We start from the raw sequence: 12613 nt of genomic DNA on the forward strand, positions 1-12613 counted from the left end.
CTATCTCCTGCAGCGTGCTCAGAGTCATGTCCATTGAGTCAGTGATGATATTTAATCATCTCATCTGTTGTTTATTAATCCAGCATAAAGAGAAATTATGAGCCTGTTTGTATAGGAATTGATCCGAAGTATTCAAGAGCCAGAGAAAAAGTTCCCCTAAAGAGAGGGGAGACTTTATTTTGGACACTGAGAGAAATCAACTGAGCAATGAAAAGGATTTAATAGCTAACAAATTGAATTCAGAGGCATACTATTAATTTTTACAGGTATGTGATTCTTTATCACCAGGAAATTTGATAGTTAATGCATCAGCCACCAGAGACATACTGATGAAGTTAATAGTGAAAAGATTTGCAAAAGGACCAATTTAAAGCAGTTTGCTAATGTTATAGGAATGCTAAACAACAATAGTAATAAAGGCATAATTAATGGTACATAAACCAGGGAGCTAAGGCATTCAAATCTTAATCTTGGACAGTTTCCTTTGTGAGCTTCAGTGAGTTATTTTTGTTACTAATTAGTAAGTATAAATAGCATTATTGAGTGGAAGCTAATATTATGAGCCCTAAGAGATGGACAGGGATGCCTGGCGTGCTGCGATTCATGGAGTCACAGAGTCAGACACGACTGAGCGACTGAACTGAACTGAACTGAAGAGCTGGAGAGAAGACAGGCTAAAGTTGGCCACTAAATGTGACTGACGGTGAGCAAATGACTCAACTTTTATTGTGTACTTGATGTGCAGTACTTCCTCTTTATACAAAATGTTAGCCACCTCAACTTTATCACAAGGATATGAAAATAGCTTAAATAAATATGCACAAAATTTGTTAAAATAACAAGTTAAATCAAAAAGACACAAATTGTCTAAAGTTTGTATTAGCATAATAAATAGACGGTTATTCCATAACTCCATAAACTATACTTAACACTTTCTCCCTAGTGTTAACAATTACCATAAAACCATTTCTTTGTACTTAGATGGCTTTTCCCTTTTTTCAAAGCACTTTCACAAATATTAGTCAAAGAAGTAACATTATGTATGATCTAACCACTCATTGTGCCATACAGGTTTATTTTGCAGGAAACAGTCTATCTCCTCCCTGGTGTTAATGACATATTCTCTTTTATTTTTATGAATTTTCATTTCTTTCAAATCACTTTCACACACTTAAATGGAGCAGCGGCATCAAGAATGATCTTTCCACTCTTTGCATCATCTCAATGGTATAATCCAAAAAAGCAGAGAACTGAAAGATTGATAAATGGACTGGATGATTTTGAGGCAGTCAACTCATGATTCTTACAGTTGAATTCAGATTTCCTAAAAGTCTTAGAATTGCATCAAACTCTCCAGGACAGTAAGCTGATTCTCTCTTTCTTCCAGGCATTGGCTTTGGGAGGCAGTATAATTAAATAATTAAGATATCTTAAATGTGGGATTAAGAGGAGAAACCAAATATATCACGTTTACCAGTGTAACCCTTCTGTGTCAAGCACAAAGCTAAGTAAACAGTAAATACTCAATAAATCATCACTTTGATTGTCACCACAGGGAGAAAATTCTACCCAAGCTCCCACAGAATATCTCCTACAAAGCTAAGAACAAAACTCTCAATATATTTTTTGTTTTATTACATTTCCTTAATAATTACTGCTTTTAAATGTGTGCACACCAAGCAGAATTTAAACAAATTAAAACCACAGAGCAAAAAGCTGAAGTCTATTAGGGATCCAGGGTACAGACAGCTGGAAGGTATCAATTGATTCAGAGGGCCAAGAAAATTTCAAAGGCAGATGGGAATACACCTGATGACCCTTAAATTAACAAGTAAGCACTTTTAAATCCCCATGGTTAAACTAAAAACTACTTCAAAAAAGAAGTTTCAGAAGCAGAACTGTTTCCTACATGTTTATGTCTTTAGTCTTTCATATTGTGAGTTGCAAAAAATACATATGGTATTTTTTTTTCCTTTGATATGACCAAGATAAAGGCAGGTACTTTGGTTTTAGGCAATTGAATTGCTGGAAATCAAGGAAAAAATTAAAATTTTAAATTGATTGTATTTTAAAAAGCATTAGGAAACCATGCCATTTTAAAAAGTCCAATGGTGATACATTTCACAAACATTTATTTTATAACATTATACTCATCTAATGTAGCTTTTTGGTTGTTTCTATATTTAATACATGGCATATTTTCTTCAAGAATAACAACATAAGTTTAAAAAAACACTACAATCTACTTATATTTCAGATTTAGTTAGGAAAAGTTTCTTTTAAAAAATTATTTTGTAAAAGTTGTAAATTTAGCACTCATTAGGAAACCACAGGCCCACTGGATAATAGTTACAAACCACACAGCCATAAAAGATAAAACAGAAAGCACAATGTCTCCTTAAAATAATGTATGTCCTTTGGTTGTAGATTATTCTCAAGTCAAAGGAAAAATAAACTTCTAAAACCAAGGTCACTGAAAACGCCTAAACCATACCAACTTTGACATGTATAAAACAGTGTTAAAACTGGCCAAAGTTATTTATAGTAAAAGCATTTTCCATATACTATTTCTCTGAGATAGATGGGAACAAATACTTTACTAAAGAATGGATTTCACATCTGGGAAAACTTTGCTTGAGGTTGTATAGAAAGTATTCAGAGAAGAACAGTGACCTAGATATCTTGCCTTAGGCCTAGACAATTTTTTTCCTGTATCTATACAATTCTATAGATCATCTTTCAGTAGGATTCTAGATAAACTACAGGATAAACTATTGCATAAAACGTATGTATACTAGAAAGGTATTCATTGTTTATCTGAAATTCCAATTTAAGAGGGAGTCATATTTTTATTTGCTGTATCTGACAAACCTGTCTTTCAGTATATATTGTTTGTTTCAGAAAATACCAAATTTATTGACTGGGAGAGACTTAATCTTGTGGAAGCTGGGTATAATTCTTTACCTTTAAGGAACGTCTTGAGGACCAAACCACCATAAATGCTTCCTGCAGCAGCAACTGTAAGAAACAGAACACAAAGAAGTATCACAAATAAAGCAATTAAATGGATTTTATCTAAAGAATCATATGGGAGCCTGAAATCACTGTTGACAGATATCAAATATTAAAAAGATGGTCACTAATAATGACCATCATAGAGATCATAGAGAAAGCAAGGGAATTTCATGGATCAGAGAGAAAGCAAGGGAATTCCCGAAAAACATCTACTTCTGCTTCACTGACTACACTAAAGCCTTTGACGGTGTGGATCACAACTAACTGTGGAAAATTCTTAAAAGACATGGGACTATGAGACCACCTTATCTGTCTCCTGAGAAACTGATATTTGGGCCAAGAAGCAACACTTAGAACAGGACATGGAACAACTGTCTGGTTCAAAATTGAGAAAGGAGTACGTCAAGGCTGTATCAGAGAAGGCAATGGCTCCCCACTCCAGTACTCTTGCCTGGAAAATCCCATGGATGGAGGAGCCTGGTAGGCTACAGTCCATGGGGTCACTAAGAGTCGGACACCACTGAGCGACTTCACTTTCACTTTTCCTTTTCATGCACTGGAGAAGGCAATGGCAACCCACTCCAGTATTCTTGCCTGGAAAATCCCAGGGACGGTGGAGCCTGGTGGGCTGCCATCTATGGGGTCGCACAGAGTCGGACACGACTATAGCGACTTAGCAGCAGCAGCAAGGCTGTATATTGTCACCATGCTTATTTAACTTCTTTGCAGAGTACATCATGCAAAATGCTGGGCTAGATGACTCACCAGCTAGAATCAAGATTGCCGGGAGAAATATCCACAACCTCAGATATGAAAATGATACCACTCTAATGGCAGGAAGTGAAGAGAAACTAAAAAGCCTCTTGATGAGGGTGAAAGGGAAGTGAAAAGGCTGGTTAAAACTGAATATTCAAAAAACTAAGATCCCAGCATCAGGTCCTGCCTTGCTGTATCTCACTGTTCCCTGAGGCATGAGCGGGGAAGCTGCAAGAAAACTCAAGGAGCCATAGGAACTGCAGACATGTTTATTCTCTCCTGACTGGCACGGCAGCCACAGCAGCAGCAGACATGCTGTAGTCTCTCATGGTTGACCCAGTGGACACACCATAACCTGGCCACAACACAACCACAATGCAGACACAATGGCATTTCAGGTGGAGCTTATATATGTTTACAGAACAAAAGTGGCCTGTGGCCAAGCCGGTACATTATGACGTGCATGCGCAGAGCTCTTACAAGTGATCTCAGCTGTTACATAACCGTGTATTCACAGAACAGGGGGCGAGAGCACGAGAGGCCAGGGGGCGAGAGAGCTTGACTATCGCTACCTTGGCTAATTTCCTCTTTCCCTACAGGTTCCACCACTTCATGGCAAATAGAGAAGGGGGAAAGTGGAAACCGTGACAGATTTTATTTTCTTGGGCTCCAAAGTCATTGCAGACGATGACTGCAGCCGTGACATTAAAAGATTCTTGCTCCTTGCAAGAAAAGCTGTAACAAACCTAGACAGTGTATTAAAAAGCAAAGATATCACTTCATCGACAAAGGTCCGTATAGTCAAAGCTATAGTTTTTCCAGTAGTCAAGTATGGATGTGAGAGTTGGACCAAAAGACGAATGAATGCCGAAGAACTGATGCTTTCAAATTGTGGTACTGGAGAAGACTCTTGAGGGTCCCTAGGACTGCAAGGAAATCAAACTAGTCAATCTGAAAGGAAATCAATCCTGAATATTCATTGGAAGGGCTGAAGCTGAACCTCCAATACTCTGGTCACCTGAGGTGAAGAGCTGACTCACTGGAAAAGACTCTGATACTGGGAAAGATTGAAGGCAAAAGGAGAAGAGGGCAGCAGAGGATAAGATGGTTAGATGGCATCACCGACTCAACAGACATGAATCTGAGCAAACTCTGGGAGATGGTGAAGCACAGGGAAGCCTGGCATGCTGCAGTCCATGGGGTCACAGAGTTGGACATGACTTAGTGACTGAACAACTAACAAAAAGCTCCAAAGAAGTATTGGAGGCTACAACTGTTCAGGGGCAGAATAACTTCTTAGAGATGAGAACCAAATAGCAACTCCTTTACTCATATTAAATACCAGGGCTGCCTCTTGGATATTACTACTCCTGATAGAAAAGAATCACAGGAAGACTGCAAACTGTGGCTAATAACCAGATTATATCATGCCAATAAGTCATATTCCAGTATAAGATTCAATTAATATTTTTGGTCTTTTAACCAATTCAGTCTTTAATAAATTTACTCTTTACCAGACTATCAGGTAAGAATTTTCTATACCTAGAGTTCTAAATCAGAACATTAGAACACCTAGAACAATAATTCTTCAGGGAAAGAGCATAAGTAAGGAAGTAGGCACCTAAGGCAGGGGGGGGGGGCGGGGGTGGAGATCAGAACCACCTGGAGGCTTTTTTCCCCACATAGAACATGCCTTCCCCCAGAGAGATGTGACCCCATAGTTAAGAATCTAAGAATCACTGCCGTAAGAACCAATGGAAATGTGTCTATGCCTCAAGAAATATGTATTCTTCTGCCAGGGAAAAAAGGTTGAGAATCACTGATCTACAGTAAGAGGCAATATCATTCTCCAAATGTGTGCTGTCCAATACGGCAGCTGTGCATGCAGGCATGCTAAGTCACTCAGTCGTGTCCAACTCTTTGCAACCCTATGGACTGTAGGCCACCAGGCTCCCCTGTCCATGGGATTCTCCAGGCAAGAATACTGGAGTGGGTTTCTGTGCCCTCTTCCAAAGGATCTTCTCAACCCAGGGATCAAACCCGGTGGCGTAAGTCTCCTGCTAGTTTTTTACCACTAGCGCCACCTGGGAAGCCCAATACAGTAGCTACTAGCTATTAACACATGAGGCTATTTCAATTTAGCTAAATTAAATGGGTCTTTTCCAATGAGTCAACTCTTCGCATCAGGTGGCCAAAGTATTGGAGTTTCAGCTTCAACATCAGTCCTTCCAATGAACACCCAGGATTGATCTCCTTTAGGATGGATTGATTGGATCTCCTTGCAGTCCAAGGGACTCTCAAGAGTCTTCTCCAACACCACATTTCAAAAGCATCAATTCTGCGGTGCTCAGCTTTCTGCACCGTCCAACTCTCACATCCATACATGACCACTGGAAAAACCATAGCCTTGACTAGACGGACTTTTGTTGGCAAAGTAATGTCTCTGCTTTTAAATTTGCTATCTAGGTTGGCCATAACCTTCCTTCCAAGGAGTAAGCGTCTTTTAGTTTCATGGCTGCAATCACCATCAGCAGTGATCTTGGAGCCCAAAAAAATAAAGTCTGACACTGTTTCCACTGTTTCCCCATCTATTTCCCATGAAGTGATGGGACCAGATGCCATGATCTTAGTTTTCCGAACGTTGAGCTTTAAGCCAACTTTTTCACTCTCCTCTTTCACTTTCATCAAGAGGCTCTTTAGTTCTTCTTCACTTTCTGCCATAAGGGTGGTGTCATCCGCATATCTGAGGTTATTGATATTTCTCCCGGCAATCTTGATTCCAGCTTGTGTTTCTTCCAGCCCAGCATTTCTCATGATGTACTCTGCATATTGGGGGCAGGAGGAGAAGGGGACGATAGAGGATGAGATGGTTGGATGGCATCACTGACTCGATGGACATGGGTTTGGGTAGACTCTGGGAGTTGGTGATGGACAGGGAGGCCTGGCGTGCTGCAATTCATGGGGTCGCAAAGAGTCAGACACGACTGAGCGACTGGACTGAACTGAACTGAAATTAAATGAAAAATTCCTTTAACAAAAATTTAACAATTTTTTAATTTAACAAAAAGCACTTTTAAATTTAGTGTTCTTCACAGGCATACGCTAGTTCTGACCTAAAGGAGTGGGTGACTTGCCACTGGGACAGGGATTGGGAAGCTGCTGGCAGGCTGACACTAGTGATCAGTGAGGAGCTATAATGTTGACAAGAAACAAACCACAACCTGTATGTCTCACAGTGTGTCCATGATGCTTCTCAACTGCATATCTCATACTGTTTCCTCTAACATCCTTTCTTAGTTTTAACAAGTATCCTATCAACAAACTGTTGGAAATAGATCACCTGGGGTGAAACGCGTGCAGGGAGAACAATCATCCTGCCTGCTCCACAGATTTTCAGCTATGCTTCCAATCTTTCTGTACTAAAGTAATAAAGTGCTATCCTTCAAATGCAAAGATGACAGAACAGGTATTTTTAAGAAACAACATTGCCCCAAATTCTCTTTACAGAACAGATTAAAGGGCTTCCCTGGTAGTTCAGTGGTAAAGAATCCGCCTGCCAATGCAGAAAACACAGGTTCAATCCCTGATCTGGGAAGATCCCACCTGGCTCGGAGCAACTAAGCCTATGCACCCACCTATTGAGCCTGTGCTCTAGAGCCTGGGAGCTGCAACTACTGAGCTCACTGCTGAAGCCTGTGCACCCTACAGCCCATGCTCCACAACAAAAGAAGCCACTGCAATGAGAAGCCCGTGTACTGCAGCTGGAGAGTAGCCTCCACTTTCTGCAACTAGAGAAAAGCCCACACAGCAATGAAGACCCAGAACATCGAAAAATTAAATAAACTTTTTTTTAAAGTCAGTTTATAAAAACAAAAAGAGATGATAAAAAAACTACAAGGTTACATATGTTTGGGAAATGCTATATAGTAGAGCCCATTTTTAAAGATTCACAGTCCATGCTGGCATATTAAAGGTTCTGAGATCTAAAATAACAAAATTCATTTGATTTTAACCAGCACTCCCCAAGTTTAGATGACTGCATAACTCCTTTCTCAAAATTCATATAAACATCCTGTAACACACATTTTGGGAAACACTGGAATAACAGTATTTGTTAAAGCCTTCAACAATGATAGGAAAAACTATATATAGTCATTTCTCAGCTTCTCACAGATGGATCATTCCAGCAATAAAATTTTCTGATTTGTTGTGAGTTGCATTATGTGCCTCTGAAAGATTTTGAAGACGTAAGGCCCAACGCTTGTGAATATGACCTTATTTAGAAATAGAGTCTTCATAAATGTTATCAAGTTAAGATGAAGTCATACTGGATTAGGGTGGCTCTAAATTCAACTGGTTTCCTAACAAGAAGGCCATGTGAAGACACAGATATACACAAGGGAGAACATTACATGAAGACAGAGACAGAGACTGGAGCAATATGTCTGCAAGTCAAGGAACATCAAGGGCTTGCTGGCAACTACCAGAAGGTAGGAGACAGCTAAGGAATTGATTTCTCCCTCAGAGCCTCCAGAAGGAACCAACCCTACTGACATCTTGATTGTGGACTTCTGGCCTTCATAACTGTAAGAGAATAAATTTACTTTGTTTTAAGCCACCCAGTTTGTGGTACTTTGTTACAGCATCACTTCAGTTCAGTTCAGTTCAGTCGCTCAGTCGTGTCTGACTCTTTGCGACCCCATGAACCGCAGCACGCCAGGCCTCCCTGTCCATCACCAACTCCCGGAGTCCACCCAAACCCATGTCCATTGAGTCGGTGATGCCATCCAACTATCTCATCCTCTGTCGTCCCCTTCTCCTCCTGCCCTCACTCTTTCCCAGCATCAGGGTCTTTTCAAATGAGTCAGCTTTTCACATCAGGTGGCCAAAGTATTGGAGTTTCAGCTTCAGCATCAGTCCTTCCAATGAATATTCAGGACTGATTTCCTTTAGGATGGACTGGTTAGATCTCCGTGCAGTCTAAGGGACTCTCAAGAATCTTCTCCAATACCACAGTTCAAAAGCATCAATTCTTCTGCGCTCAGCTTTCTTTATAATCCAACTCTCACATCCATACACGACTACTGGAAAAACCATAGCCTTGACTAGACGGACCTTTGTTGAAAAAGTAATGTCTCTGCTTTTCAATATGCTGTCTAGGTTGGTCATAACTTTCCTTCCAAGGAGTTAAGTGTCTTTTAATTTCATGGCTGCAATCACCATCTGCAGTGATTTTGGAGCCCAGAAAAATAAAATCTGCCACTGTTTCCACTGTTTCCCCATCTATTTGCCATGAAGTGATGGGACTGGATGCCATGATCTTAGTTTTCTGAATGTTGGGCTTTAAGTCAACTTTTTCACTCTCCTCTTTCACTTTCATCAAAAGGCTCTTTAGTTCTTCTTCACTTTCTGCCATAAGGGTAATGAATACGTCATTCCTCATCATCAGAGATTTCAGGCCAATGACATCACTCCACACTTTCAGATAAAGATGGCAGATTGAACATACATATCTACTTTCACTCCCTCCTGAAATCTCAATAAAACAATAGAAAAGGAATATTTTTAGAATAAACCCACAAAGATACAGAATAAGAGAGACGACTTTAATAAAATTGTATTAGGTTGGTGCAAAAGCAATTTCAGGTTTGCATTGTTGCCATTTGTCATTTGATATTGGAAAGGAAAAAAAAGTGAAAATTTAGTCGCTCAGTCATGTACAACAACTCTTTGAGGCCCCATGGACGTAGCCCACCAGGCTCCTCTGTCCATGGAATTTTCCAGGCAAGAATACTGGATTGGTAGCCATTCTCTTCTCCAGGGAATCTTCTGGACCCAGGAATCAAACCTGAGTCTTCTGCATTGCAGGCAGATTCTTTACTGTTTGTTATTGGGATACATTTTTAAATAAATGAGGTTATGTTATACATCGTTTTAATGCTCATTTCTTGGTTTGGTTTTTTCCTAATGACATTACTTGCTGTTTATTTTATATTTATTTGACACTATGGAAATGATATTAGACAAAAAGCAAATTCAATTTTCTTGAGTTTAAAATGGATCGTAAACCAATGAAGACAACGCACGACATCAACAATGCATGTGGCCCAGGAACTGCAAATGAATGGACAGTGCAGTGGTGGTTCAAGAAGTTTTGCAAAGGAGACAACAGCCTTAAAGAAGAGGAGTACAGTGGCCGGCCATCAGAAGTTGACAACAACCAAGTGAGAGTCATCATCGAAGCTGATCCTTTTACAACTACAGAAGTTGCCAAAGAACTCAATGTCATCCATTCTATGATTGCTTGGCATTTGAAGCAAATTGGAAAAATGAAAAAGCTCGATAACTGGGTGCTTCATGAGCTGACCAAAAATCAAAAAAATTGTCATTTTGAAGTGTCGTCTTCTCTCAGTCTACGCAACAATGAACGATTTCTCGATCAGATTGTGATGTGCAATGAAAAATGGATTTTATATGATGATCAGCTCGGTGTCTGGACTGCGAAGCTCCAAAGCACTTCCCAAAGCTAAACTTGCAACAAAAAAAAGGTCGCGGTCACTGTTTGGTGGTCTGCTGCTGGTCTGATCCACTGCAGCTTTCTTGGGGTTTCCCAGGTGGTGCTAGTGGTAAAGAATCCGCCTGCCAATGCAGGAGACGTAAGAGACACTGGTTTGATCCCTGGGTTGGGACAATCCCTTCTGAACCCCAGCAAAACCATTACATCTAAGAAGTATGCTCAGCAAATTGACGAGATGAACTGAAAACTGCAACACTTGCAGCCCGCATTGGTCAACAGAAAGGGCCCAATTCTTCTCCATGACAATGCCCAACTGCACATCGCACAACAAATGCTTCAAAAGGTGAATGAACTGGACCACCACATTTTGCCTCAACCACCATATTCACCTGATCTCTTGCCAATTAACTACCACTTCTTCAAGCATCATGACAACTTTTTGCAGGGAAAACGCTTCCACAACCAGCAGAAGAAAATGTTTTCCAAGAGTTCATCGAATCCCAAAGCACAGATTTTTACACTATAGGAATAAACAAACTTACTTCTCATTTGGCAAAAATCTGTTGATTGTAATGGTTCCAATTTCAATTAATAAAGATGTGTTTTGAGCCTAGTGGTAAGGATTTAAAATTCATGGTCCAAAACTGCGATTACATTTGCACCAACCTAATAGAAAAGCCAGAGAACTAGTGGGAAAGGATTTAGGTCTCAAGAACTGAAAAACTGAATTATAAGCCAAAAAAGGGGAAGGTAAAGAAACAATACCAAGTATACAACAAAATCCCCCAAAACTCAAAACTGGCAGTATCAGGAACCTCTGGAAGTAGAAGTAGGATCCAAAATAAGGAGTCGGGTGAAAAAATGAATTTAAGAAGTAGGCAAATCTTTAAATTCCCTTCTCCATTCAGCCTTCTAAGGACTGGTCCCTCCTAAATTTGGTAAGGGGTTGGGAAGAGGTTATTCTGTGAAAAGATAGAAGCATGGGTCTCTGGGCTGGGAACTTAAGTTGTACTATTAAAAACAATTAGACTGAGTGAACATAAACACTGAATGCTAAGATACAACCTCCCACCCCTGATCTCTCAAATTCCAGAATGTTAGCAATCTGACTTTTTATCCACTTGGTGAGAGACTCTGAACATATGCATAGAACAATCTAGAATATATATTGCATGTTAATCATTATCTCATGGGGTGAGATTACTAAAGAGTCTCACTTTCCATAATATGAAGTGAAGTGAAAGTCATTCAGTCATGTCCGACTCTTTGCAACCCCATGGACTATACAGTACATGGAATTCTCCAGGCCAAAATACTGGAGTGGGTAGCCTTTCCCTTCTCCAGGAGATCTTCCCAACCCAGGGATCAAACCCAGGTCTCCCATACTGTGGGCAGATTCTTTACCAGCTGAGCCACAAGGGGAGCCCAAGAATACTGGAGTGGGTAGCCTATCCTTTCTCCAGTGGATCTTCCCAACCCAGGAATCGAACTGGAGTCTCCTGCATTGCAGGTGGATTCTTTACCAACTGAGCTATGAGGGAAGCCCCCATCCATAGTATGTGTTTCTATAATGTTATAATGTTTCATGACAAGCACACATCACCTTTCTCCTGACAAAAAGAATAAAAATATAAAGATCAGAGACAATAAACAGAAGAGAAATGCTCCTTATACTAGATGGACTGAAGCGGTCCATTAGGCTCAAAATGTCTATGTAATTCAGTTTCTTGCCAAAAGCTGTTGTGGCTCAAGTCCTTTGCCTGGAGTGAAATCACCCTGCCACCTTGACCACAGTTTATTGGATCATGATCAATGCACAAGCTAATACAACCATATGCAGAAAAACATCACCCTCGCCATGTAGCTAACTACCTCTCTCAGGAATGGTGGGAACTCTGTCCAGTCAGAATGGAGTTCACACAGAGTTAACAGCAAACCAAACTATCACACCCCTCTTGAACATGTTTACTGCTAGGTACACAAAGAGAAAACAGGTCATTCAGTTCAAGTGTGAAATGTCTTGTAGCACCTAACCTACTATCCAGTCTCAACTGGGACTCAGGGTGACTTCTCTAAGGCTGACAGGACAACTTCATTCCAAAATATCCTTCAATAAACCTATACACACACACCAAAAAAGCAAGACAAAAAAGTTTTCACTTCACAAATTCAAGAAAATTAGTTATCAGGGCCACTCAATACATCAGCTTTCCAAGAATACAGGCAAAAAACGATGAAATAATAAGAGCCAAATGGAAGAAACATATATTTTCAAATTAACTGCAAGTTAGGATTATCAAAGTATGCACCATTCATCATTTCATT

At 40.1% G+C, this 12613-nt stretch overlaps 1 protein-coding gene across 49 annotated transcripts in view; it reads right to left on the reverse strand.

The window, feature by feature from the left end:
- TOP6BL (TOP6B like initiator of meiotic double strand breaks) overlaps positions 1-12613 on the reverse strand; it is a 104123-nt gene that overhangs the window by 71400 nt on the left and 20110 nt on the right. For all 49 annotated transcript variants that reach the window (XR_014066219.1, XR_014066216.1, XR_014066218.1 and 46 more), the window contains one exon: positions 2965-3018. Coding sequence is in view for 23 of the 49 variants with exons in the window: in XM_081532048.1 (XP_081388174.1) it covers positions 2965-3018 (54 nt within the window). In the remaining 26 variants the exon portion in view is untranslated. The remainder of the gene's footprint in view (positions 1-2964; positions 3019-12613) is intronic.

Source organism: Giraffa tippelskirchi, chromosome 10 (assembly GCF_054371585.1).
Source record: "Giraffa tippelskirchi isolate mGirTip1 chromosome 10, T2T-mGirTip1v1.2.pri, whole genome shotgun sequence".
Taxonomy (NCBI): domain Eukaryota; kingdom Metazoa; phylum Chordata; class Mammalia; order Artiodactyla; family Giraffidae; genus Giraffa; species Giraffa tippelskirchi.